The 26,525-nt window shown below is 51.9% G+C and overlaps 11 protein-coding genes across 13 annotated transcripts; 3 read left to right on the plus strand and 8 right to left on the minus strand.

Moving 5' to 3' along the window:
* Positions 1 to 36: 36 nt before the first annotated feature.
* On the plus strand, positions 37 to 766 carry KRP23_6558 (uncharacterized protein; the record flags this gene model as incomplete). The annotated part of the gene is made up of 2 exons (XM_067891762.1): positions 37 to 621; positions 689 to 766. 2 exons carry the CDS (start codon positions 37 to 39, stop codon positions 764 to 766), a joined length of 663 nt encoding a protein of 220 aa, XP_067746088.1.
* A 72-nt stretch (positions 767 to 838) lies between these two features.
* On the minus strand, positions 839 to 2,078 carry KRP23_6559 (uncharacterized protein; the record flags this gene model as incomplete). Of its 2 annotated transcripts, XM_067891764.1 has the most annotated exons (2): positions 839 to 1,499; positions 1,669 to 2,078. In XM_067891764.1, the coding sequence occupies 2 exons, from the start codon at positions 2,076 to 2,078 to the stop codon at positions 839 to 841; spliced, it is 1,071 nt and encodes a 356-aa protein (XP_067746090.1). The 2 variants fall into 2 exon arrangements, with proteins under 2 accessions (XP_067746090.1, XP_067746089.1); XM_067891763.1 differs by lacking the exon at positions 1,669 to 2,078 and having other exon boundaries at positions 839 to 1,495.
* On the plus strand, positions 1,705 to 2,661 carry KRP23_6560 (Bifunctional protein FolD 2; the record flags this gene model as incomplete). Its single annotated transcript, XM_067891765.1, has 1 exon — positions 1,705 to 2,661. One exon carries the CDS (start codon positions 1,705 to 1,707, stop codon positions 2,659 to 2,661), a length of 957 nt encoding a protein of 318 aa, XP_067746091.1.
* A 177-nt stretch (positions 2,662 to 2,838) lies between these two features.
* On the minus strand, positions 2,839 to 5,208 carry KRP23_6561 (the record flags this gene model as incomplete). Of its 2 annotated transcripts, none has more annotated exons than XM_067891768.1 (1): positions 2,839 to 5,208. In XM_067891768.1, the coding sequence occupies one exon, from the start codon at positions 5,206 to 5,208 to the stop codon at positions 2,839 to 2,841; it is 2,370 nt and encodes a 789-aa protein (XP_067746093.1). The 2 variants fall into 2 exon arrangements, with proteins under 2 accessions (XP_067746093.1, XP_067746092.1); XM_067891767.1 differs by having other exon boundaries at positions 2,839 to 3,507.
* Positions 5,209 to 7,256: 2,048 nt separating this feature from the next.
* On the minus strand, positions 7,257 to 8,784 carry KRP23_6562 (uncharacterized protein; the record flags this gene model as incomplete). Its single annotated transcript, XM_067891769.1, has 2 exons — positions 7,257 to 7,376; positions 8,332 to 8,784. 2 exons carry the CDS (start codon positions 8,782 to 8,784, stop codon positions 7,257 to 7,259), a joined length of 573 nt encoding a protein of 190 aa, XP_067746094.1.
* Positions 8,785 to 11,794: 3,010 nt separating this feature from the next.
* On the minus strand, positions 11,795 to 12,807 carry KRP23_6563 (uncharacterized protein; the record flags this gene model as incomplete). Its single annotated transcript, XM_067891770.1, has 2 exons — positions 11,795 to 11,866; positions 11,947 to 12,807. 2 exons carry the CDS (start codon positions 12,805 to 12,807, stop codon positions 11,795 to 11,797), a joined length of 933 nt encoding a protein of 310 aa, XP_067746095.1.
* A 210-nt stretch (positions 12,808 to 13,017) lies between these two features.
* On the minus strand, positions 13,018 to 16,163 carry KRP23_6564 (DNA ligase 1; the record flags this gene model as incomplete). The annotated part of the gene is made up of 5 exons (XM_067891771.1): positions 13,018 to 13,098; positions 13,197 to 13,982; positions 14,055 to 15,661; positions 15,738 to 16,079; positions 16,151 to 16,163. 5 exons carry the CDS (start codon positions 16,161 to 16,163, stop codon positions 13,018 to 13,020), a joined length of 2,829 nt encoding a protein of 942 aa, XP_067746096.1.
* A 158-nt stretch (positions 16,164 to 16,321) lies between these two features.
* KRP23_6565 (Ribonuclease H2 subunit B) lies at positions 16,322 to 17,328 on the plus strand (the record flags this gene model as incomplete). The annotated part of the gene is made up of 2 exons (XM_067891772.1): positions 16,322 to 17,046; positions 17,118 to 17,328. 2 exons carry the CDS (start codon positions 16,322 to 16,324, stop codon positions 17,326 to 17,328), a joined length of 936 nt encoding a protein of 311 aa, XP_067746097.1.
* Positions 17,329 to 17,379: 51 nt separating this feature from the next.
* KRP23_6566 (Intraflagellar transport protein 25) lies at positions 17,380 to 18,073 on the minus strand (the record flags this gene model as incomplete). The annotated part of the gene is made up of 5 exons (XM_067891773.1): positions 17,380 to 17,531; positions 17,592 to 17,767; positions 17,831 to 17,886; positions 17,939 to 17,985; positions 18,055 to 18,073. 5 exons carry the CDS (start codon positions 18,071 to 18,073, stop codon positions 17,380 to 17,382), a joined length of 450 nt encoding a protein of 149 aa, XP_067746098.1.
* Positions 18,074 to 18,261: 188 nt separating this feature from the next.
* KRP23_6567 (E3 ubiquitin-protein ligase TRIM33) lies at positions 18,262 to 21,310 on the minus strand (the record flags this gene model as incomplete). The annotated part of the gene is made up of 2 exons (XM_067891774.1): positions 18,262 to 21,189; positions 21,275 to 21,310. The coding sequence occupies 2 exons, from the start codon at positions 21,308 to 21,310 to the stop codon at positions 18,262 to 18,264; spliced, it is 2,964 nt and encodes a 987-aa protein (XP_067746099.1).
* Positions 21,311 to 25,277: 3,967 nt separating this feature from the next.
* Positions 25,278 to 25,826, minus strand: KRP23_6568 (uncharacterized protein; the record flags this gene model as incomplete). The annotated part of the gene is made up of 1 exon (XM_067891775.1): positions 25,278 to 25,826. One exon carries the CDS (start codon positions 25,824 to 25,826, stop codon positions 25,278 to 25,280), a length of 549 nt encoding a protein of 182 aa, XP_067746100.1.
* Between the last annotated feature and the right edge of the window lie 699 nt (positions 25,827 to 26,525).

The raw sequence follows: 26,525 nt of genomic DNA on the forward strand, positions 1-26,525 counted from the left end.
GCAAGTTGGCATTTAGTTGCCGCTAACGAAACGAAGATGTCAAGGGGCAAGGACATTTTCGAGCACCTGGTGCGGCAAACAGTGCATACTGTGCTGTTCAGCGATACATCGGATCAGCACCATGAATCTGCAAACGATTCTGTTGTCATAGTTGGTCGAAGCGACACTGAGCAAAATGCTGTCGAGACGGCAACCGCCATGGAGATTCGCTCTGATACGCTTCTGCATCGACTAATTCACAACTACGACAACCATACTGAAAACTCATCTGAAGACGAGAGGGGCAACAACGCTGATGTTATCAGTTGCACAGCATGGATGAAGGACTGTTTGAACTGGTCCATCGAACGACTCAAGACTGAGAAAGCTTTAATCAAGCAGTACGTGCAGGAGCATCGACGAAAGCGTGCTGAGGACTGTCACAAGTCTCCCGAGATGCCTGCTGATAACTTCACAATTCACGAGGCATATGCACTGCTCAAGCTTTTTCTCCTTGAGCGGGATCCCGACTATCGACAGTGCCTACTGCAATCCATCGAGTGCGACAACTCATTCTTGCCATCTCTCCATGTACAGCTCACACTGTACGCGGCGTACTTCGAGCGCACCAACGGAAGACCGGTACGACCGTGATGGTATATGCAAGTGTAGTCTCTTATTCAACTTCCGTTTGGCATCCATATTGTAGATCTCCCTAAAAACTGACGTGGAGCCTATCCAAACGCTCTATGAGTTCTTCCTCGCCCACCACTGCGCGTCCGAGTAACAGCTAGCCAAGTAAGAAACAAAATGTACTGTCTCGCATTCGTGGTGCTGTATCGCTGTATCTTGGAGCAACCTACAGGTAGGAGCTGTACGTCGGCATGATGTCGTCCTTCTTGGAGTCCAGACACGGCACCGACAGCCACGCGAAATAGAAGGCGGCGCCGCCCATCACGTGCATCAAACCCTTTGCGAACCCGAGCGCCGCGTGGTTGTCGTCGTCGCTGAAGAAGACGGCGCCGACCCCCACAATTGTCGCAGCGACGAGACAGCCCACTGCATACGCCGCCTTCTGCTTGTTCAGAGGGGAAATGTTGCTGCTCTGCGTGGTCACGCGACGGTAGATGACGCCGAGGATGTAGCAGACTACGAGGAGTCCCTCGTAGAGCGCCGAGTCCCATCCGTCCTTGGTCTTGAGCAGCCACGCGCCCGCGAACGCCACGTAGCGCAGCACAATGTTGTGATTCTCGTCCTTGTAGCCCATGAGGTGCACGCAGAGCAACAGGAAATAGGCCACAGACAGCACGTCCGAGAGGAAGTGCCACTGATCCTCCTTGAGGAACAGCTGCGTGTCGAAAGCCTCGGCGGCGTTGAAACAGAAGGAAACCACGAGCTGCAGCACGCCCACGAACAGCTCGAAGTGGCGGCGGTTGCGCTTCATCACGTCCAGCGCCGGCAGCATGGCCGCGTCCGTCAGCGCCAGGAACACGAAGCGCCCGAGCTCCAACAGCATTTTCCTGTGATTGCGATCGCCCCACAAAAAGTATCTGACTACTCTTTTATCCACCAATCACGTCCATACCCTTTACAAACCGATATCATGTATTTTGAAAGGTAACATGAGTGAATGCGAATCGACAGTCGCGTGATTTTAGGAACGAGCCATCAGTGCAAATTGCAAAGCACTTCTCAATTTGCGCAACACTGGATAAGATTCTCTCCATGACTGCAGCTTCTCCGACGCCTCTGCTGCTGGACGGCAAGGCCACGAGCGACGTGGTCCGTACGCAGCAGCTCAAGCCGCAGTGCGAGGCGTTCCAGAAGAGCCACGGCCGCCCTGTGGGCCTCGCCGTGGTGGTTGTGGGCGCCCGCAAGGACTCGGCCACATACGTGCGCATGAAGCAGAAGGCGTGCAGCGCCGCGGGCATCGCGTCCTGGAAGATGCGGATCTCACTAGAGCAGGACGGTAACGAGAAGCCCGCGGAGAAGGTGACGGCGGAGCTGCTGGCGACCATCCAGACGCTCAACGAGCGCGCGGACGTCGACGGCGTCATCGTGCAGTTGCCGCTGCCCTCGTTCTGCGACGAGGACGCCATCCTGGCCACCATTGACCCCACGAAGGACGTGGATGGACTGCACCCGGACAGTCACGCGGCGCTCTTCCAGTTCGCCACCAAGAAGACCTCGTCTCAGCACGACGAGGCGCCGTTCAGTTTGCCCTGCACGCCTGCGGGTTGCATGGAGCTGCTGGACCATTACAACATCCCGCTGGAAGGCAAGCACGTGGTCGTGCTCGGTCGTAGCCAGGTCGTGGGCCTGCCTGTGTCGTTGCTGTGTCTGCACCGCAACGCCACGGTCACCATGTGCCACTCGCGTACGCAGGACCTGAAGGCGCGTGTGCTTGAGGCCGACATTGTCATTGCGGCTATTGGACGACCGCGCTTCGTGCAAGGCGACTGGATCAAACGCGGCGCCACGGTGATCGATGTGGGCATTAACCCCGTGGAAGACGCCTCGAAGAAGAGTGGCTACCGTCTCGTGGGCGACGTGGACTTTGACGGTGCAGTTAAGGTCGTGCATGCCATCACTCCTGTGCCAGGCGGCGTTGGCCCCATGACTGTGGCCATGCTCCTGAAAAACACTATCCAGTGCGCAAAACGACGCGTGCAAAAGCAGTAAAACACAGAGGATACGAGCGACGGAATCCATTCAACGCTTCCTAAAGTTTGGAGACTCACCCTGGCCCAGCAAGCGAACAAATCGACTTTGCCCGGCTTCGGCTGCTAATCCTAGTTGGTAAGGCGACAATTGTAAGTAAAGCGTTCCCTGACCCCGTTCACTGCCTGTACGGGCCCGCTAGAAATCGTCGTGATGACCGAAGAGCAAGTCCTCCTCGTCCTCTGACGAGAACTGCCCGCTTTCTTCTACGAGCTGCACGTCTTGGTGCAGTTCCTCCCAATATCCTCCGTGTGATTGCTGAGCTAGAGGGGCTCCTGTTGCCGCTTCATTATCGCCGTCTGCAATCTCCAGGTTAGTGTCCTCATCGTTGTCGGCAGCTTGCTTCTCGTGGAGATGGTTCACAGCTTCCTCCAATCGTTGCAGTGCCGTCTTCGCACTAGCAGGACGAGCTAATGCGGGTTGTTGCTGATGCTGCTCCTTCGATTCACCTGTAGATGCAGCTCCGAATCTCCGTTGGCCCTGAAGCAGTAGTCGCATGCAATCAAGTTGACCATACGCCGCAGCGATCTGTGCCGGAGTCTCCCAATCACTGTTCACAAGTGTTGGGTCTGCACCAAGTGACAGCAAATTCTGTGCCACCGCTGCGCGACCAGAAAATGCTGCCCAGTGCAGTGGGGTATCACGTCTTTCGTCGGCGGCGTTCAAGTTTGCTCCGTGCTGCACTAGTCGAGCAATGATCGAGAGAGCAGCAGGCGATTCTACCGCGTAGTGCACTGGAGACCGATGCAAGTCATCAAAAGCGTTGGCGTTCGAACCTCCGCCAGGAGTCAACAGAAAAGCTGTCATGGCAGTATCGTGCGTCAAAACTGCAAGGTGCAGTGCTGTTCGACCTTGTGAATTGCCTTGAGCTTGGAGCATGCAATTCCATTCGTAGTTCACTTCCGTAGGAACCACAAGTTGCTTCGTGCACTCGACAAACCCTCTCTCGGCGAGGCAGTGCACTGGGTATCGTCCTGCGTTGTCCGGCGTGTGAAGTGACAACGCTGCTGGGACAAGTGCTGAGATCGTCTCTATCGGGATAACATTCTCCGCGATTGAGTCCTTCATCATCAGCTGCTGCAAGAAACCACAAATCTCGACCTGGTCGTCCTCACAAGCTCGATGTAGCACATTTTGACCCTTACGGTTGGTCGCTTGAACGTCGGCACCATGGGCCAACAATTTCTGCATAAAATCCAGGTGGCCAAGTGATGCATACAACATCAATGGCGTATCACCGTTGCAGTCAACGGCGTTCACGTTCAAGTTTGCGCCGCAAGCAAGTAAGAACTCCAGCATTTCGGCTCGTGATCGATAGTTTTCCTTGGAGAACGACAGCATATGCAACACACTGCGTTGCATCTTTGGCTCAACTGCTGCAATATCGGCACCTCGCTGCTGGAGGAAAGTAGCGTCTTCCACGGAAGCGTTTTCGACTGCAGTGAAAATCGTGACTTCTTTCTTCGATGGAGATGATGGGGTAGATTTGGCAATTGGGGATGCGAGCGTCGCTGGAGCATTCTGGACACTAGTGTCAATCTCTAGAAGCTGCTGGCGTCGTATTTGAGCACGGCGTTGACCCATTTGCCGTAGTAGCGCAACAGAACGGGATAACTCCATTTCGTCAACATCGTGATAGCAAAGCTCAAGTCTCACGTTATCGTTGTCTTGCAAGCAAACTGGAGACTTCAGTATCGGCAACGCATCGGTCGTAAGTTCCTGAAGAATATGCTGGATTTCAGAGGCCAAATACTCATCGCTTGGCTCAAACAGTTGAAGCAATTTACGTGTCATCTGCGAGTCAAAGCGAAGTCGGAGTGGTGGGAGTACCTGCTTGGAATCCATCCGCGCACCAGCAGGGGTATTTGATTTCGACCTCTCCCATGCTAGCCAGGCACTAGCTCTTTTGAAGTAGAAATGAAAAAAATTGCCAGACATCTCACCGTCTAAATTGCCTGTTGTAGTCGCAAGCGAGCGTTGACAGTAGAAATACATCCTTTGGCGCTTCTGGTACTCGCGAACAAATTTCTGAAGTACTCTCGCGGCATCATGATAAAACAAAATCTGGTTCACACTGCGTGTTAAAATGTGCGGCAGCTCTCGGTGGCTCCAGTCTTCAACGGTACTATCCACATCAGCTCGAGTCGTATCCTCCTCTGTTGTCTCAATCGGCTCGAGCAAGTCGCACACTGGTTCGTTGTCCTCTAACGAGTCTATTGGTTCTTTATCACGCGCTTTCTCGGTCGTTCCTTCGTGCTTGAGCACTTTTTCGTTAGGGATCACCACGTCCCCCGGAGCATCCTGCAACTTTCGTCGAGAAACGATAGCCCTCTGAATTCGTTTTGCAGCAAAAGAGCGTTTAGCCACCAATACCTTGCGCTCGATATCTTTTACCTCCTGAATGAGACGAAGCTCGTCATCCTTTACAACTGCGCGCTTCTTTTGTCGTACACCTGTGATCCATCTCCGCCAGCACATTTGTACTTTACTAGCGAACACTGATACCATAAGTCGATATTGGCGAATTTCCTCAGCTCGTTGAACTTCCAAGTCAGCCAAATACTGCATCCTGCATAACTTCCCTTTCCAAATCGCCTCGATCCTTGTCGCTGCACTATTTTCTCGTCGATTTTGGTGGTATTTGTTTACTGCTCGTGCAATGCGTCGACCATAGGATCGATACTTGATGGCATCAAATTGTTGCTGACGCTCTTGTTCAATGTGTTGAAGTTGCTCAGCGTCGGGTTTTGATCCTGGTACTCCTTCGGCTTTGAGTTCCGCCGTTAAACGTGTTCGGCGGGTTTTAAGCTCAGCATCATTGCTCTTTTTCCTGTGTCTCTGCTCTAGACAAAGATGTCGCCTCCTTCGCCAATGCTTTTGTATCTTTAAGGCGCTCAAATTCTGCTTGTGGCGAAGACGTTCGTGTGCCACTTTTTGTCGACGTTGGGAAATCCCCCAGCTTCGCTGAATTTTGAGAGAGCTTTCGTACTGTTCCTGGCGTATACGATCCCTTTCCAGCTCTTCTTGTTGTTCATGGTGCCACTTGAGCCACAATGTCTGGATCTTGAGCGCACTCATGTGCTGCTCGTGCTGAATAAGCTCTCGCTCCATTTTGCGGCGGTGTTGTCGATTTCCCCAGTTTCGTTGGATTTTCAATGAACTCGCATTCTGCGTTTGTACCAGATATTCCTGCTGAAGTTGTTCGTCTTTGTGATGCTCCAACTCAGTGTTCCTCTCCATGCTTCGTCGCTGCCACCATCGATAACACGCACGTTGTATCCTCGCCGAACTTAGCTGCAGGTTTTCCTTACACTGCCACTTTCGCCAATTCCGTTGGATCAGTGTGATTGACAGCATTTGTACGCGCTTAACTTCCTCCTTCTCCTTTTGCCACTTGTCCCAATGTTTTTGAATTCGCTTCGCACTAAGGTCTCGTCTTATTGTCAGCTCGCGCCATTGACGCCAACATTTTTGGATCTTTCTCGCACTAGCCTGTCTTTGAATTCGAAGCCGTTTATTTTCCTCCTCAGCTCGTTGCCACTGCTGCCATCGCAGCCACCTCCTTTGTATCATTTGGGCACTAGCTTCGCGCAAAATTCGGATTCGTTCAGCTTTGGCTCGCTGCTGTTGCTGCCGCTTCCGCCACCACCTCTGTATACGAAGCACACTGGAAAACACAACGCGTTGAACTTCTCTTTCCTCTTGCTTGCGTTCGACCCATCGTCTCCACACAGCCTGAACTTTGCGCACGTTTGCTCGAACTCGTATCGCTGCCAAATGGGCATCGAACGTTTGTTGGTGGTGGTATCTTCGATCTCGCTCGCGCTTGACCCACCGTCGCCAGGCACTCTGAATCTTGCACACATTCGCTCGAGTACGGATAGTCTCCAGACGCGCGTTGAAAACCCGTCGTTGTTCATTTCTTCGTTCACGATCGCGGATGACCCATCGTCTCCAGACAGCTTGTATTTTTCGGACGTTGGCACGAGTGCGTAGAGCTTCAAGGTGCATATCGAACGCAAACTGTTGGGCACACTTTTGTTCTCGCTCACGTATGACCCAACGCCTCCAAACACCTTGAATTTTACGGACGTTTGCTCGAGCTCGGATGGCTTCCAGGCGTGCATCAAACAAAACTTGTTGCTGGTGCCTTCGTTCTCTCTCGCGTACAACCCACCTTCTCCACGCACCTTGAATTTTGCGGACACTTGCTCGTGCTCGGATAGTTTCCAAATGCATTTTGAAAGCTTGTTGCTGTTGATTTCTTCGTTCGCGTTCGCGTATAACCCACCGTTTCCATACTCCTTGGATTTTGCGAGCATTGGCCCGCATTCGAATCGCTCTCAGATGCGCGTTGAAAGCGAGTTGCCTACGTTCTCGTTCGCGAGTGATCCAGCGCCTCCACACACTTTGAATTTTCCTTACGTTAGCTTGAACTCGAATGGACTCCAGGCGTGCATTAAACAACAGCTGCTGTTCACGTCTTCGTTCTCGCTCGCGTATAACCCAGCGCCTCCACACGCATTGAATTCTACGAGCATTGGCTCGAACTCGGATCATTTCCAGGTGCGCATTAAAAATTCGCTGTTGTTCTCGGCGACGCTGCTGTTCTTGTGTCCATTTTCTCCACCAAGCATGTAGCCTTCTAGCGAGGGCTTGCCGTTGCTTGTTCTCCTCTAATTGAGCAAGCGCCAGCTCTTGAGCACGCTTGATTCTTTGATGGTGCGTCCATCGACGACACGCTCGTTGAACTTTCCGAGCACAATTCATGCAACGCAAGTACTTCAGCCTGGTCGACTTGTGCTCCAATTCCTTGTGAAACCTAGCGACAGTATCAAGCGCCAGACTCACACCTTTGCGACTTTCACACTCTGCAAGAAGCTTGACTGCAATGATAACTTGCACTAGTTGGGCTCGAGTTTGCTCAGCAATAAGCTTATCCTGAGCAGACTTTTCTTTTTGCTGCATTCGTATCATTCCCACGGTTCGGTTATTGCGATGTTGACTGATGCGTTGATGCATGAAGCTCGAAGCCTTAATCAAGGCAACTTCGTGCGTCTTCGCTTCGATCTCTTCCCTTTGCCTTCGTTTCTCCTCCTCCATCTCATGTACCGCTGAGGCACAGATTGCAGCCTTTTCCTTCTTGAGTTTTGAAAGCTGCATCTGTCCTGAAACCCAGGAAGCGATCACCTGCATGCCAGCCTCGACTCGACTGTGTTCCAAAAATGCTGCTGCTCGCTGGGCTTCCAGCTGCTTCTCCGCTGCTAATTGATCCTTAGCTTGTAAGAGGGCTTCAGAGCGTGCTTCAAGCTCAGATAAGCGTCGTTGAAGCTCAAGCGCAAGCGTTGTCGCTGTTCGTCGCTGTTCAAGCTGATCTTCGCAGGACATCAACTCGATCTCCATCTTCTCTGCTTGAAGGTGTGCCTGTTTCATCAAAAGTTGATGTTTCTCGCTTTCTGCTTTCCTGGATAGCGCCCGAGCATCGATAAAACCTTTGATCTTCTGCCTAGCAGCACTCTCTTCTGAAACCCTTTCTCGTTTTTGATGGGCTTGAACAATTTTGCGATGTCGGGCGTCACTTTGCAGTGCTTGTTGTGCCATCCGATCAAGTTTGCGCTCGAGCACACGCACTTGGGTACGCGTCTTGTGAACGCGCTTCTGGGTTTCAATTCCTAGTTTCTCCTTCGCAAGCAGCTCCTTCTGAAGCTTAAGCGCATACTGTTTCTTTTCCACCTCAACTCGCTGCAGCTTCTTGTGAAGAAGGCATACTCTGAAAAACATTTGAATCTTCATCGCTGCCAGTCGGCTTCGTCGAACCTCAACTGCATGCTGCTGTAGTTGTACGACGCGCTCATGGTGCGTAAGCAGTTGCAACCTTTCTTCCTCTGAAGCCTTCCATCTGCGATCTAGTTCCGCCAATCTAGCGTCCATATCCGCAATCAATTCACGTCGATGCTTCGAATTGAGCTTCATGGTCTTCTCCACGTCTCTCTTAGCTTTTGTCCACTTTAGCTGCTCCTTGAACATAATGTTCTTGGTCAACTCTTGAGCTGCTTTCAACTTGCGGCGCAGTAAAATCTCCATTAAAAACCTTTGGATGTCTTTCAAGGCTCTCGCTCGTCGTTCTCTTTCTCGAACGATTTTTTCTCGACGCTGCTTTTTCTTCTTGACTTTCGAACGCTGGTGTCTCCACCACCGAACCACTTTTTCCTTTGCATATTCTCGCTGTCGCTGTCGAAGCGAAATGCTCACGAAGAAGAGCATACGATAGAATCGCATATGGATCAACCGGAAAACAACTTTGCGTCTGGCCACCTCCTGATTGTGGAGGTATATCCTCCAGTTTCGTTGGATTCGACACGCAGCGATCGATCGGACACGATGATCTTCATCTCTTCGAGCTTGCAATCGTCGTTGATGATGGCAATAAATAAATTTCTTGATCTTCCGCCATGCAACTGCTCTGCGAACGACCTGCTTTGCTCGTTTTTGCTCTGCGCAAGCCTCTTTCCAGTAGGTAAAGTTTCGACGCAGCATCTTCAGCTCTCGCTCCAAGTACTTTGGAGCATTCCCAACCGGAATTGTAGGCGATGCATAGCCCATTAACGACGAGTACGGCTGCGCTACCGACAGAATGTGGTCTTCGACCTCGCGTTGGGACACCCAATGACTCATGTCAAATGCTGCAACTTGAATATCTCGACAAAGTGAGAAAATTCGGTTGAACTCGGAAGGTTCGCTTTCATCGTCACCCTGATAACTCGACGATGCTGAAATATTGCTGCGTGATGAAGGAAAAGGAGAATGAGCTGCCTGTCCAATCACCACTACTCGTGGGTTACTACGTGATGAAGCGGGTGTCGAATTCATCACCTGGTCGCTTATCATCGTTGGTGCATCACTACGGGATGAAGTTGGTGAAGAATACGCCGCCCGTTCGCCTGTCGCTGTTCGTGCATCATCAGTACGAGATGAAGCTGGCAACGAGGGTATCGCGTCGTCTCTAATCATAGTTGATGCATTGCTACGCGATGAAGACAGCACCACATCTCCGCTCGCCATCGATGGAGCTCCATAGCAAGACGAAGGGGGTGAGGAATATGCCACTTGATCTATGGTCGTTGTCAGCGTACTTGTACGAGATGCAGCAGGAAAAGAATGCATCACAGGGTCAGATGCCACACTGCTACGGAATGAAGATAACGAGAAATACGCAGCCATATCGTCGACTGATGAACTGAGATGCACTGCGTTTTCAAACGGGGACTGCGCTTCATCAATCGATCGGTAGCTGTTAATTCTGGGAGAATCCAGACCCTCATGGCTCTCGGTCGGATGTTCTGATTCCCCTTCAGGAATTGCGAATGCGTCGTCGTTCCAGACACTTGGAAGTAAGCTCAGAGCCATCGCGATGTTCGAAACAGCACTGCTTGATGAGTACGCATATTCATCGTCATCTGGTGTCGCTACCTCTGTTCGTTGCTCAACGCTCTCCGTCTCGCTTGTAATGCTTTCCATCGAAACGATAGCTTCACTTTGCATAGATCTATTCGTTGGAGCAGGAGATACACCAGCACTGGATAGTATCGCTGCCATTGCTGGCAGAACCTCGCTCTCGACATGATCTGCTTCAAGTTCTTCTGCCCTACTTGAATCCAAGCTTTCAGCCGCGTTGGGTGGTATTGCTTCCTCAGGCTTCAAGACTTCATCTGTTAATGCAGACTCTGAAAAAGAAAAACTCGGTAGCATTTGCAGCGCCATCGCTATACTCGACAACGCCTCGTTCGATGAATACTCAAAGTCGCATTCATATCCATCGTCATTCAACTCGGCATCATTTTCCGCGTCATATTCAACGGACGACTCCGTCTCAGTGATTAAAGCCGCTTCAACATTCATCCAGTTGTCCATAGTATTACGTGAAGAAGTCAATTGTTCAATCTGGAAAGAGGAAAGTAGAGCATCAGAATCTAAAGCATTGAACAGCATTGGTTCTTCGAGGCGTACAGAATGTCCACCCTCCTCCACCGATTCCGAAAAATTTACTTCCGTGATGATCGGGCCTGACACAATATCCAAGTTATCGACTTCTCGTTGAGGTTGGTCCTTAGTCACAACAGGTACGGATGGTCTCCTCACACTAACCAGATTTCCAGGTCCCTCTTCGTAAACCTGCATCGTTTCATCTCGCGATGATCGCGCGGACAACGTACTTGCTGATCGTTTCGTCATCGGTATCTCGTCTTTCCCGCTGGCAGCTGCTGGCTCGCTCATTTGCATTCCAACATCGACGAATGTGCAACGATGATCGCATTTGTCCTCAGAGTTGCTGCTTCTCTTTTTGGACGCAGGTCGCTCCGAGTGAGTACTTCTGCTAGAGGATTTTGCTAGCGCTGCTGTATCCAGTGGGGGAAGTGGCAGCACTAATCGAGTAAGTTCCACGGTGTCATCCTCCCCTCCAATTCCAGTATCAACAGTTCTGGCCGACATTTTCCTTGCAAATCGGTGAATGTCCGATACTGGTGACGCAGCACTATCCAAAATGGTGTTTTCTTTCCCGGTAAATCCTGAATCGGGTGGACTAGAAATTGGTGTCCATGCCGATGTTGGCGGCGTTGCTGACCTGGCGTTCTCGTTCTTTGACGGTCTTCGAACTGAGGCACTTGAGGTTGTCGATGGCAATAATTGATCGGGCACAGTAGGGGTTAAAGATCGTTCAGTAGGTGGTCGAGCGTCCAATTTCGCTACGGTCTTCGATGTTGGTGAGCCAGCCCACGCCTCCACTACAGTTTTTTCACTTTGAGATGTGTCTCGCCCGCCTGTGTAAGCTAGTCGAGAACCCTGACGATCCAACCGTTGTATCCGTTCATCTTCAAATGTACCATATCCATACGACACATTCTCTGGCACACGGTGTTGATGCAAGTGCCTCCTATGCTCTCCATGAGACTGCAGATATCTCGGTATCATTCGAACAGCATTGTACCGCGTCTCAAGGTCCATCAAATGTAGCAATGCTGCTGCCACACGTTCTGCTGGTAAAATTTGCCAACCTTGGAGGTATCGTTGGGTCTGAAGCGCAAACGTCTCCAGTTTATGAGTCAATAGCCGCAACAGAGACGTCGATGACGACGAAGCAGAGCAAAATAAGGCGCCGGACGTTGAACTTTGATGACAGGAACAGAGCAGCACCTCCGATGAGTCCAAGGATAATCCATCTACGAATGGATTTCGCGTCAAACTCACTTCAAAGTCCTCGAAAAAGCGCTGTAGCGGTGGTGAACACGCCAGGAAGTCCGAGTCGGAAGATGCCATCTGCAGCAAATACCCGTAAAAATCTTGCTCCAGGATTTCGTGTTCACCACTAACGCCCACGACATCAGAGCCGCCAAGCTCACTGCTTAAATACACCACTGCCTCCACCACCGCAAGTGCCAGACTGCGCATCCTATTCAGCAGCTTCACCACTCGCTGCGGCACATTTTTCTCCACGTGCGATGCTCGATGCAGCGGCAGTACCCCCATGAGTTCTTGCTGTAAATGGGCCATCACTTGGTCGCGCAGGTGCATATTTTGTCGAATTGAGTCGATCACAATCTGGGCTGGCGACTGCTGTAATGGTGGCGAACGAGTCGCGCGCTGTACAGAGTTTGCATTGCTGTTGTGAGGAGATTGCTGGTAGCGGTGAGGTGCCGCGTCACTACGAGTGCCTTGCACCTGTTGTTTGAGCTTGTAGGGACTGGAGAGCCTCCTGGCTTGAAGCTGCTGCATCTGTCGCTCCGTAAGAGGTTTGGCCGCAGATTCTCGAGCAGCTCGTGTCTGCAGTCGTGGCTTTGGTTCTGCACTGAAATCTTGCTCATTTCCAGGCTGGAGACTTCGGCTGTTGTTTAAGTCCCCTGTGTAGGTCGTTCTCCTGCTCGAAGGAGCCTCCGACTGCCATGTCGCAGTTTGCTGCATACCCGCTCGTAGGGTGCCTTGGTACATCGAGTCGTCAAGCTCCAGCTCCACTAGAAGACGTTGCTGATCATGACGTCGACGGCCACCGAACTCCGTAGCTCTGCGCGGCGGGGGGCTTTTCCCACCCCACAGGAAGGTTCTATCAGCCATAGCCTTTTATAATTAGGCGCCACTTGCCAAATGCCCACTCTTCCTGCGCGCCGCTGAGCGTTTCCAAGAAACGTTTCGTCGGCGAGCTTCTTCATCGCAGACACCTGCACAAAAACCAACAGGGTAACGCAACAAACACAACACTAGACTGGATATGGGTGTCTTAAGTTTTACCGGTGGGACGGTGATCGGGATTAGCTCCACTTGTTCCTAGATAAGCATATCGCCGTCCTCCTCTTCCTCGCCAGTTGTCATAGTCGTCAGTCCCTGGGCTCGGTACAGATCAGCAATCTACAGGAAATAGTGGGGGGAAATGAATGGTAAACAAGAGTTAGTACCGGATCATGAGCAAACACATTCAGTGCCGGAAACCAGAAGTTCGAGCGGACCTGTGAAGAGTTGGTCGCCTGCGTAGTCTCCTTGTCGTCACGGATGCGAATGAAGCGAGGGAAGCGTAGGGAGATGCCCTTATCCTTCGCCACTAGGCCGATGGCTGCCGTGTATTTGGGCGAGATGGACAAATCTGCGCCTAGGATCTCCCACACGCAGCTAGCTTCGAACCAAACGTCAGGCTTGATTCCTTCGTTGACAGCATAATCGCTTGGCGCCTTGTCGACCACTTTCTCCTTGAGCTGCTCGTAGAACTGCTTGAGCACTTCATCCGACAAACCGGTGCCCAACTTTGTAATGGGTTGGTACATCTCGGTGTCCGGGTCGTAACATGCAAGCAAATACGCGCCGTAGACACCAGTACGTTTACCACGTCCGTAGAACGCACCGATCGGAACCAGATCAGCGGAATCGCCAATGCCGTCGAGGTAATCCTTCTTTAGCTTCAGCCACTTGTGCGAACGGTTGGCCGGTTCATATGTCGCCTCCCTCTCCAGGGTCTTCACCATCAATCCTTCACAGTTCTCACGCACAGCCTCCTCCAGGAAATTGCGGACCTTATCAACCGCCTCTTCCATCGCCTCCGCATTATCCTTCACGTCGACACCATCTTCCACATCTAAGGAAGTAGCAAATTCGAAGTTGCCGGGCTTCACTTCGAACATATCCCGCAGCTTTTCACGGCGTTTTGCCAGCGGGGTGCCCAGGAATGATTCGCCGTTCAGGAACAGCAAATCGAAAGCGTAGATACAAACAGGGATTTTAATGTCTTCCACTTTCACGTTCTGCGACCACAGTGCAAATAAAATCAGAATCCAACACAACCTAGAGATGGTATCGAGAGTTTTGCACCATACCTTTCGAGAGCGCGTGCTCAGAATCTGGAATGGAAGGCGCTTGTTAGTGACGCGGTCCACCGCAACCACCTCTGCATCAACAATGCAGCTTTGAACAACACCCTTCCTGGAGGCACTTGAGATCGCCAACTTGACATCCGGGAAACGCTCCGTGGAGTTCTCAAAATTGCGTGAGAAGATGGCAATTTCGCCATTCGGAAGAATGTGGATCTGCGCACGTTCACCGTCGTATTTGTACTCGCAGGTGAACGGCTTGCCCTCAAACCGATCGAACACCATTGCGTACGCCTTGGTTGGTCGCGCGAGCATAGGAGACACGGGTGTTCCTGGCGTGAGCACGCACTTCTCAGAAACATTTGCGAAATCCTTCACATGAAGGAAAGGAGCTGTAGATGCCTCCTTCTGAACTTCGTAAAACGCTGCCACCAGAGCGTTGTAGCTTGGGCACTCGGAGAAGGCTTTCTTGACAAAGGCAAGTGCCTCCTGCTGTTTCTCCTTATCCTTGTAGTCCTTGTCCGTCATGAAGGCGTACGTCAATCCCATCAGGATAGATTTTTCGGCCAAGCCAATGCGGAGCTTACCCTGAAGACCACGGATAATGTACTTGGCTCCCTCAGCAGACTGCGCACCGTCGCCTTGGGCCTTCTTTTCCTTCTCACACTTCACCAGCAAACCCTTGATGATGGAGCATTTTTGCTGTTGCGAGTTGTTCCCGGTCATCTTCGCGATCTTGACGAACTGATTGTACACATGCTGGACAGTGAGACCGCTGGCTTTAGCAGTTGCGGGTTTCATAGAGGCAAAGGAAAGCGTTTTCTGCTTCGATCGCGCATTCTGCGCAACCTTACCGAGATCGCCCTCCTTGTTGTACATTTCCTTGATGAACTTGAGGTTGGCACCTGTCGCCTCGCCAATAGCCTTCATCAGGATAGCGTCACCAATGCCGATCTTCAGGTTCTCAAATGGGGGCGCCAAGTCAACGCACACGCAGAGGTAGATACAAGCCAACAGATCATCCGGAGAACGACGAATGACGTCACGGAAGAATGCAGTGAGCAGGTCTTGGATGACGAGACGGCCTGTGACTTCTTCAATCTTGGCAAACAAGTGCGCCAGAGCGAAATACGGAGTCTCACGGGGTCCGTCGCTCTCCTCTTCCTGTTTTTCAGCTGCGTTGGCCTCCTCTTTTTTGCTCACCTTGCTCTTCGACTCGGACTCCGTCCCACTCTTTATTTTCTCTGTCTTCTTACCGTTAGCAGGAGTCGTCTTGGTATTCTTCGCAGCTTGCAAGGAGAAGAAGCCAGCTTTCGTCGAAGTAGGTGACAATGCCTCCTTCTTCGTGTCGGTCTTTTCAGACGCTTTCTTCTGCTCAACCTCTTCAACTTCCTCTTCTTCAGCCTCCTTCTTCGGCGTCTTCGTCTCCTTCTTGGGACTCTTGGTCTTCACTGGCGTCACGGGCTTCGTCTCTTTCTTATTGGGACTCTTTTCCTTCTCAGGTGACGTCATGTCAATCACTTCCTTCTTCTTCTTCAAGGCCATGGGCAGATCCATGTCGCTGTCTTCATCTTCCTCCTCTACGATCCGTTGCCGGAGACGACGACGACCAGCTGCAACAATAATAAAAACCGAACAGATAATCAGCCACGGCCATATACCAGCAGCAAAATAAAGAGATCCACGTACGTTTCGTCTTGGTGGCTTCTTCTTCATCTTTTTCGTGTTCTTCTATGTGTTCTTCTTCCTGCATTTCGACGTCCTCGGGCTCTTCCTCCATTTGTTTCTCTTCCTCCCCGTCTTGTTCTTGTGCCTTCTTCGCTTCTTCTTGTGTCTTCTTCTCTTCTTCTTCTTCTTCTTCTTCGTTTTGCTTCTTCTTTTTCTCTTGTGGCTTCTCTTTCTTCGCCTTTTTCACGGGTTTATTGGCGGGTTTCTGCGCCTCGTCGTCCGCCGGTTTGCGCTTCTTGGGGGACGACGTGGGGGCCCCCGCGCCGAAGAACGACATGATGGAGCGCTGCGTCTTGGGCGCAGCTAGTGTCACGTGAGCACATTTGTATGTGAGTGAAATGGGTCTCCCCCAAACAGCCCAAAATATACAGCACCTTTCTTCCCCATTGTCACTCCACGTTCGCTTTTCAGCAATTGCAGCCAAAACTTTTTGGCGCGCTCCAAAGTGTACCCATCTCAAGCGGTGTCAATAGGCGGATAGTGGAAATACAACAATCCTATTTATTTGGCGGGAAAGCTTTAAAAAGGGTATCCAATCGTCAGAAATGGGTCGCAAGTTGCTGGCACTCGTGCCGTCGGCGCTACCGGCGTCCGCCAACCTGGAGCGCTTCCACGCGGATGCGACGGACGCTCCGTTGCTCTCAGTGGTCGTGTGGAGCTCCCACGGCCCTGGGGACGCCACGCGGACGCGTCAACTCGCGCTGGACCGCGATCGGCACCGACTGCTGGAGCTGCAGCGCGTGCAGCCGCCCGATGGCGCGCGGAGTTGGTTTTTGGGCAACTCGGTGGTGCAAAATGGTTCCCTCACGCTGTTTTCACCCATGGACGCGCTTTTTGTGCTGCTGGACGCTGCATGGGCCCAGCGCAAAAGGTTCTCGTCGGTGTTTGACCTTTTGGCGCAAAATGGGAACACATGGCTGCTGCAGCTCTCGACACTAGACCAAAAAGTGCTGGAGACGATCTGCGACGTGCAGACGGTGGGAGGAGAAGACGGGGTGGACAACCTCTATGTGAAGGTGAATGCGGGTAAAGTTACAGGGTGGTTAAGGTCCAAAGTGGAGAAGGTGGCTGCAGTGCTGGCCACGCAGGAGAAGACGGCGGCCAAAGGTGACGCGTTCGCGGAACAGGTAAATGTACCAGGACAAGAGGGAAAGAAAGAGTGTGCGGAGGTGAAAGAGGAAGTCGTCGCTCGCCATTATCGCGAGGCCATTGGCGTGGTGGGGAACTACCTCCCGGAAGAGTGGATCGAGCTACTGTGCAAAGAGTTCAAGTACGTTGATGAACAGAGTTTTTGTGTTTTTTTGTTTGTTAGCTAAACGAGTTCTATTTGTTGTTCTTAAGGGTGGAGACGGAGGTGGCGGTGAAGACTCCTGCCAAGTCGGCAACTGGTGCCCAGGACAATTTCAGGCGCTTCGACCGACGTCAGACACCCGAGAGTGGGTCCAAGCGCTCGACGCCTGCTACGGCTGCTGCGACCAAAAAGAAAAGCAAATTGGCTAATGTGGATCGCACCGGAATGAAGTCGCTGACCTCATTCTTCGGCAAGAAGTAGAGAAGTTGCAGTTTTCGTTGCATTTCGCAGATATATAGAGCTGTTTATCATCTACCGTCGCGATGTCGAGCCCTCCACGCTCACCCGGTGCACTTGCACGAAATCGCCCCAGCCAGAGAGGATCCTGAACTTGATAAAGGAGGCATCCGTTGGCTTGACATTTTCGCTTACAATTTGCATCTCTCCGTCGGTCTCCTTGAGCTCTGGTAATGGCAACCAACCATTAGCTGTAGAGCACCAAGACAACCACATGATTTACTCACTGGCATCGAAGAGCTTCTCCCATTTGGTCGGGGTTGGTCCACTGCAGGCTTCTACGGACACCTCCTTGACATTCCGCGTCCACATCTTGGCACGAACTACAGAAGCCGTCGTTGCAAGCTGAACCACGAGTTCCTGAGGAAAGCTTCCTGTCGTCACCCACTTGGACGATTGCTCTCTGCAACAACCAAGGCAGCAAGGTTACAAAAGTTTACAAACGCAGAAGCAGGACACACCATACCCGTCCAAGATGTTGACCGGTGGGAAGTTCGGATCATACGAAGTCACCGCCGTCACCTGGGCGCCCTCTTCATCCAAAGCGAGCTCCATCGCGACCGAGACGACTAACAGACTTTCGGGGAACTCGGCTCTTGTGATTGTGGTCTGCCTTCTGTCCTAAAAACCGCACAGCTTAAACTTAGAACGACGCCACAAGAACAAACATAAGAATAGCTTGGGACGCACTCATACTTATCATCTCCATTTGCACAACGCGGAATGCACAGGCGACTTTTACTTGAACACCCTCCTAGATACCGACGTCGCAGGCCACAGCGGGTGGCTTTTTCACGGTTGCTCTGATGCTCCGTGAGCTTTTCGTCTGCAGTCGCGGGCTCTAAATCATGTTGGAGGCTGCCCAAAACCCAATTCACTGGACAACCGCCGACCTACTTACGTTGTCAGCGGTGGCTCAATTGACTCCTTGTACAGCCTCTCGAAACCCGCCGACAAAATGTCGGCTGCACGTGTGATACCCGATCCATCGTCATTAAAGAGCTTGCAGTTCGACCACATAAGGCGAATGTCGTTGGCAAAGTGCGTAGAATCAAGCTCCTTGACACCAGCCGCCACTGTGTTGCTGTCCACAATGTACGCTCCCTTCTTCAGCTTATCCTCGATTGTCGACAAGTCCATTGGCTGCTTCACCACCCGAGTGTACATCGGAATGTTCTCCACGGGCGTGAGGAATGGCTTTGAAAATGGATGCGACTTCAGACACGTGACAATTTTCAGGCACTTGTCCAGCAAGCCTTGCTCTGAAGCCACAGCTGTGGAATACAAATCGAAACGAGACGGCTTCCGACACTCGGCGCATTGCCAATCCCCCTCCGGTAAGTCACTCTCCTTCATGTGCAGACACTTTAAGTGGAAGGAGCGCGGGCACTTGTCGCAGCACACCAGATCACCAGCACCCTGACAGACCTCACAGAAATCCAAGTTCGTGTCCAGCTCGCTATCTGAATCATCGCCCTCGTCTTCATCATCTTCGTCGTCTTCTTCGTCCGCTTGGTTGTACGTTTCATCCTCTGTTTCTTCTTCGTCTCGTTTCACTCGCTTGGCATTCTTAGGAGGTCTACCTCTTCCCCGCTTTGGGGGCGGAGTAGATTTACGCTCTTGTAGATTCTTCCTCTCTGCACGAGGACCAACTGAAACACTGCTCGGTGTATCGTTTTTTAGCTGGCGCGGGCGACCTGGTCCATACGCTGGTGATGACTCCGCTGAACGACTTTCCTTCGGATGACGTTGACGAGCAGGGCCGTACGCCGGTGACGATTCCGCTGAACGGCTTCCCTTAGATCCCGCCTCGGCTGTGTTTGCCTTCACACTACCATCTAGCTGGGATGCAAGTTTTGATCTTGCATCAGGCGGATATCGGTTTTTCTCCTCATCGTTGTGTTCACTAATAGAGCTTTCATCGCGGCGCGCTAACCTTGAATCGTTGCGTATATCGTTTGAATTACGTGGCGCTGGACTGTCCTCCGCATCGCTTTCGCTTGCTTTCCGCTTCCGTGCGTGGACTTCTTCTGCTGACCGTGCACCTGCACTGGAGCGATCACGAGAAGTACTTTCGTCTGCCGAGTCCATCGAGCTGGTCGATGATTGATCTTGATATGGGCTATCTGCTTGGCGGCGTCTGTTGGCAATACCTCGTTCAGCAGTCAACCGAGAGGAAGCTTCCATTTCATCGCCAGAACCTTGATCACCAGAATCTTGCGCATATCCACTGCTCTCCTTCCTAGCTACAATTCCATTCGTACCATAGCGTAATTCAACCTGGCGATGGGTGCTATCTTTGCTGGATTGACTGCTGGCACTCAGATCCATCGCCATCGACGAAGGCTCCGTATCTTGGTTCAGCGTGCTTAATAGATGGACCAGTGACTTCTCTGACTCGGCACAATTCAACACAGTAGCCGCAGTTGGTGACTCCGCTGAACCTTGATGAACAAGCGGCGAGGCGATTCTAGCAGCAACTCGGGGATCAACAGCGTGCACACTGTCAGCGATCACAGACAGCATATCAGTAGGAGTATCCTTTGCCGCACGCTTGGGAAGAGGAGGGTAACGAGGCAAAGGCTTCTGCTGCGCTTGCATATTTGGTGGGTAGCTATCACGTTCGCCCGCCGGATACTGCCCGTAGTCGGACTGCTGGGTCGGTATTTGCCTGTGTCCCTCCCACGACCTCCCGTCCTCAACACCGCGAGCAGAAACTTCACCGCGCACAACGGGTGCACGACCATCACCTTGTGGGGTGGGCGGGTATTGAGCGTAACGGTGGCTGTCGCTGCTTGCCACATTTGGGGCACCGCTGAACGAAATTCGGCCATCGGGTCCTGTTGGGGTAGCTGGAGGCGCGCGATTGTCCTTCACAACGGCAGTGCCCCCCTGTCCATTGCGACGAAGCGTGTCCAGGAGATAGCGCTTATACTTCTGGACTTCCGTGACTTTTACCTGCGTGCACGAGGTGCACGGACATCCACTCGTGCAAACCAAGCAGCGCAGCAGACGTCGGTTGGGGGCAGAGCCGTTCCTGCCCACGAACAACGCCTCAAGCCTCACTCTGTAGACACTGCGCAAATGCTCGCGACACAGAGAATGCCCCTCATCCGCATGCGGGCAGAAATTCACGACAGGCACATAGTGGCTCTCGCCCGCTCCACACAAATGGCACAGTCCCTTGGCCACAAAGTTGGCCTCCTGCTCCGGAATCAAGTCCTCCATGGCCACAGCGAACGCATCGTGCAGTACGGACTCGTCCAAATTCACCTGTTCTCGGAGCATCTCCTCTACTCGAGGGGGCAGCTTCCTCTCTCTCTTGTAGTCCTCCGCCATCTTCCCCTTGAATCCCGTCGACGCCTCCGGCAGTTGCTGAGACCCTGTAGGGCGTTGTTGCATGACCCTCTCCTGATACATATCCGCTCTCCCCTGAAACCCTGTCGTTCTAGCATGGTACCCTGCAGTCGTTCTACCTTGGTACCCCGCCGGCCCTTGGTAGCCCGCTGCATCCACTGTTCTCGCCTGCGCGTAACCCGTAGCCATTCTCCCTTGTGCGCTGTAACCTGTCGAGCTCTCAGCCACTCTCCCTTGGGGTGGGTACACGGTAGAACGCTCTACCGTTCTCCCTTGGTAGGTAGAGTACTGCTGATACTGTGGGGGGGGTGCCTCCCGGTCCGGGGCCCTCCCCTGCCAAGCCGCGGCCGCTGTGGCAGGGACCACTGGCCCCGACGTAACCGGTACGTAACCCTCTGGCGCCTTGCCCTTGCTCATAATGGCCTCCATCCACACTTCGTTGGGCGGGGGCGTGAGTCGCTGACGTTTCTGTGGAAAATGATTCACAGGATTCACAGGTCAAGAAAGAAAAGTTAGACGGGGAGGAAGAGGCCCGTAACACGCCGCTCCGCACCTTGTCCCCGTGGTCGCGAGCCGCCCCATGGTACATGCTGACCGCTTCCTCGCGCGAGGCGTCGGCTGCTCGTCCAGGCTTCGCGAGATTTGTTGTCACCACACGGTTTTGCCGCGGGTTGTGGACGCGAAAACGCATACATTCGCGAAGAAATATGGAATACGCTGTCAAGTATGCGTTTTCGGAGGTACCCATCTCAGAAGCTTTCCTGCTCTGGTTTACTGTGCATACAAGCATCATCGCCAGCGCCGCACAAACATTGCAAACCTGGCAGCGTTTCTCCATTGCACTTCGAAATACTCTTCAGGGTCAACGGCTTCGACGACTTCCGGCGCAAAGTTGTACTGCAAGGAGAATTGCGAGCGATTCTTGTGACACGAAATAATGAGGTTGAAGTGATGCTGGCCACGGTGATCATGGTGTTGTACATGTCTGCGGGGTTTTCGCAACGGCTCTGTGATGGCACTGGGCTACGTTATGATACGGTAGTTTCGGTATATTTTTTCAGCTCCAAGTGTCGACTTACTTTTTTAATACCGAGTCGATAAACTCGGTTACGAGGCACACGAACATGCATTATTTTGCATTATATTATTAATAATAGTGTCCACGCGCAAGTTATTTAGGTGCAGAGACCGAGAGAATGGTGCGGTACCAGTTATACAAGCAGAGGTCGATGAAGACACTACCACTAATATGCTGAACGTTGGCCCACAACACAAGATATGTGATGCTCTAATTAAAAGGGTTCGAGCATGCCACTTATCACGAACTTGAGATCAATAACTGCACTTGTTCATTAAAAATGTGATGAAAGCTGGGGTTCAAAGTAATGATCGCCACTCACCACAAGCATCACGTGTGTTCGCGGTCGGCATGCAAGATTGTTTGGTTATTTTAAGTATGGAATACGCATTTTACATCACCGTTTCGTCAACAGCAATTTATATTCGGCAAGCGTTCACCGAAGTCCTCAGTAATACCTCGATTGGGAAACGTCAAGACTAGGTGCTCGCGCGAAGCTCGCGCGTGACTGTCCTGCCCTTGCAGTCACGCTGAATATCATTTTCAAGCAACAACACTTTCGCTTCTCTCGCCGCGAGTACCATTTTATTTGTATTTTATGCGGTTTACGCAGATATTAATACCAGTACCAATATACCTCGCTGATAAAGACCAAGATCCCGCCGTTGCATCAGAGACGTAGGCGTCACCGGAACCGCACGAAATGACTAAGCTACACCTTCCATGTTGCGATTTTTGTTCTAGGCGAAGTATTAATTAATGATTGCATGTTATGCTTGAGAGGGCTGTGACATTCAGGCGTTGTCATGTGGTTCAAGAAGAGCGCAGTTAACAATGTGGTGCAGCAGACCTGTGACGAATTTTATCGTGGGCTTATCGGGGTCAGTTGTGGCTACCATTTCCCGCCGTAAGTTCATTCGTATTGTTCAGTTTGGTATTGTTATACGTATCGGGTTCCCATTTCTAGCAAGTTTACGCTGCTCATCACGTCACCTCTGCTAAGTCGGTGTATTGATACAGGTACCGTATTATATTCGGTTTGCCTATCTTTTGCTCGTGCACATATAATACCTGCCGACTCTCGCCAAGTCTGGGTGTGTTGCATGTATTAATACTGGTCCAGCACTCGCTCTCGCTGAGAGCGAGTGCTGGACCAGTATTACAGTCCTCGCTTTCAATTTGCGCAGGGCGGTTGCACATCCTAAAAGCAGATCGAAGATCTACTTTAAGATGTGTAACATTCTGCTTCCAGAACTTGTGTCTCAAGTTGCAACGGGCCACTCGAGCATGTTAATGGCTCGAACCAAAACAAACATTCCAGCGGCCCACTGCCAGCGCGCAGTATTCCCCCTAAGGCTAAGCCACGAGACTGTAGGTTCATGGGACGGCTACTCATTGGTTGGTTCCAATAATACAAATTGGATGATAAAGCTACTTGGTCACGTCTGCGGACTAGATATATACTCACCCGGAAACGTGTGCAGCGATCAACAACAGAGCGAAGAGGGCCATGCTGGTGCTCAAAAGTAGTTCGCACGCGCAACAATTGCATCGGTGGTGCTAAGGTGCCACAAAAACACTTTCTCACAGTTCGATGCCGTAAGGTACTGGCACTGCCTTACACAGAATACGAATCTGCGGGTCTTACAAGAAGATAAAAGCTGGGAGAAGTGGTGTTGTACAGCGGTAAAACTCGTTTTATTGTTCAAGGGCTGCATTAACCGACTACGCAAAATGCATGTATGTACGACATGCAAGCGAAACGATAATAAACTGCGGGGATCGATAAAAACACCAATTTTAGTCTTAAATTTGCCGCACTCGTCCATACAGATTCCTATCACCTTTTAAAAATCAACATGAACAATACCGACTGCATCGGCGCCACCATGTCTATACTGACCAGATTCACTTTCAAACTTCCCTGGCCGACCGCCAGGGAGGTTAGGAAGCGGCGGTGGTACCCACGATGTTTATTAACTATAAGAGCCCTACACTTGCTGTCTGAAGTCACATTATCCTCTTATTAAACAGTCCAGCTTGCAGCATTAACGCCTGCCGAAGCTCGAACATCTCATCGTCCTCCTCGCTGTGCTACCGCAAAAACATTAAGCAAGTGTGATACTGTTTAAGTTGCAAGTTCCCTGTCAAAGCAAACGGACAAAGAATTTTTAATATTATAATTTAATAGTGAATTTGCCAACTATTACTACTCCTAGATACGATGCTGCCCTGCACTTTGCCTTCCTTCCCGACGAACGTTTTAAGCGTGTCTTATACGTATGCATGTATACTTGTATTTGCAATACCTATCCAGATGGACTGTGAAGCTTCACAAAAAATATGTTTATACAACTCTCTCGCTGCTAGGGTGACGGTGGTCTGGGCAACAGATATAGGCTATTCATAACTTCGAATATTGGGGACAGCAAACACCAACTGATCGAGGCTGTAAATGTAATCTGCACGTCCCAAGCAACCACATCGCTACAACTTTCAGGGCGTTTGGGTCATCGGTGAACGGCGTCTCGGTTTCAGAAGCTGTGTGGTTTGTGGTGTAGGGGCTTACGTACTAAAATCCACTGAATGCAACTCGCCACAACAACAAAAATCAACTGGCCTCTATTCAGTGGTAGCCCACTTGCCTTTGTCGATCTCGGTGCCTTCGTGGGCTACGACTCGTAGCCTGCTGCGCCACACCAGCAAGCAGAACACTGGTCCCATGGAGAGAAGACATAATGTAGGTTCGATGCCTGTCATTCTGTGTGCCGTTGGTAGATTGCTGCCATGCTGAACTCGTGTTGGCGCTTTCAAGGCAGCTAATGTTTGGCCGGACCAAACACACTGTGCTGCACTATAATTGTGCGTCGGACACGACGGCAACTCTTTGTCCTCCGGTAGACAATATAGCTTACAGATCCAGTACTGGCTGCAAAGCATATCACCACGGCCGAGCCTTTGGGCCACTCCTTCAAGCAGCATGTCATCAAAAGCTGCGTGGCTGTTTTTGGCATGTCATGATTATCAGATACAGCCCATACCGTTGGCAACTTGCCCGGAAGTTTAGACCAGGCAAATCGTTCCTGACCCGGCGAAGTTTCCTCGCTGTAGCCTTGCAAGTACTACACAGTGTACTACACATGCATCTCACTCGGACCAATCGTATGCATGTCGGCCTCGGTGCCAGCGAGTCGATGCACGTGCAGTGTTGGCGATGTCAATTCTTGTCAACAGCGGAGCTCGTTGTTGTGGGTACTGGATCCTGGAGACCGGCTGGATATTCTGCTGATGGCACCACTCCATCTGGCTGCAGGTGATCTTATCGCTTCAAGCTCGAAGAGCGTTTACGGCAGAAAGAAGGCCCCATGGGTAGGGGCGATAAATTACTTTGTTATAATACTCGGAGCCCACCGGCTTAGTGTCCGTAATCACCAACCTGCAGGAGCTCTTGTCTATTTCTATGGGGGCCTGCTGTCCTTCACATGACCCGCTGTCGTTTGAGGGGGGCTGGACCGCACGGGATCGAGGTCATAGTGCGGCGCTCGGCCTCGACGGACTGGTACTTGGTCCACAGGCGGGTGAGCATAGCCTCCTCCTGCTTCCGGCGGATGTAGCTGCTGGACGGCGGCAGGTTGGCAACCGCGAGGCGTTTGGGGGTGGCCGGCGTGGTCTCGGCGAACAGGCTCGGGTCCAGCTCGTTTAGGTACTCGTCGAGTCCTCGGATGAGCATACGCTCGGCGGGGCGGCCCTCGGTCGGTTTCTGTTGCTGCTCGAGCTGTTGTTTGCGCTCGAGGAACTCCTGGATCTCCTCGTAGTAGCTGCGCGAGCGACTGTCGTGCACACCGAGCAGCAGACTCGCGTCCTCGTCGAGCCCGCCGACCTGCGCACTGATATACTGCTGCACGTGGTCCATCTCGGCGCGGTACTGCTGCTCTTTGGCGGGCGACGCGAACTGCAGCGGGCGACGCACGATGCGGTGCACCGGCTTGGGCGGTGAGCAAATAGCGCTGCTGCTGCTGCTTGACATAGGCTTTTCGTGGCTGGTGGTCTGCAAATAGCGGAATGGACCTTGACTGCGGTGGAGCTGCTCGGCACAGAAGTCTCACGGGTGTTACTATCGCTTCAAGGAATGGGATCGCCCATCACTCCGAGCCAAAGACGACGCGACAACATTAGGTACCAATCAGGTGTGGTGGATTCTTTTTTGGTTACCTACACCTGCAATATAAGGGTTTTCGGAAAGCTGAAGTGTATTGAACTGCCTAATCCGTTTCACTCGAGTTCAGCAGGGTCATAGGAAGGTAGAGTAGAAGACACTCACTCCTGCGCTGCGTCATCTGGTTCTAAAAAATCGGGAAAAAATAGTCGAAATTTGGTCGCCGACATACAAACACCAAATACACCGCCCTTTCGAGTAAAACGACCGCGACATTCATCAGCAAAGCCCGCCGAGCTGGATTGGCGCGCAGGATACTTTTGCTATGTTGGTGGTGATCCTGGTCGCCTCCGTTGTCGTCGAGCGTGGGTTCACTCTCTTTACCTGGTTCACTCCTTGAGCAGCGCGAACAGATCGGATCGGGCGAGGTGCCAGCAGCGCGAGCAGATGGTTGCACCGGTTGACAGTCCCAGAACAGCGGCTTGAATCTTCGGTTGATTTCATGTTTTCAGCGATGGGACCCGCCGTTCCTTTCAGTGGCAGCTCCAGGCGCTCGTGGCAGATCACAGA

Source organism: Phytophthora ramorum (genome assembly GCF_020800215.1).
Source record: "Phytophthora ramorum isolate Pr-102 chromosome Unknown Phyram_PR-102_s0005, whole genome shotgun sequence".
In the NCBI taxonomy this organism is placed as follows: domain Eukaryota; phylum Oomycota; class Peronosporomycetes; order Peronosporales; family Peronosporaceae; genus Phytophthora; species Phytophthora ramorum.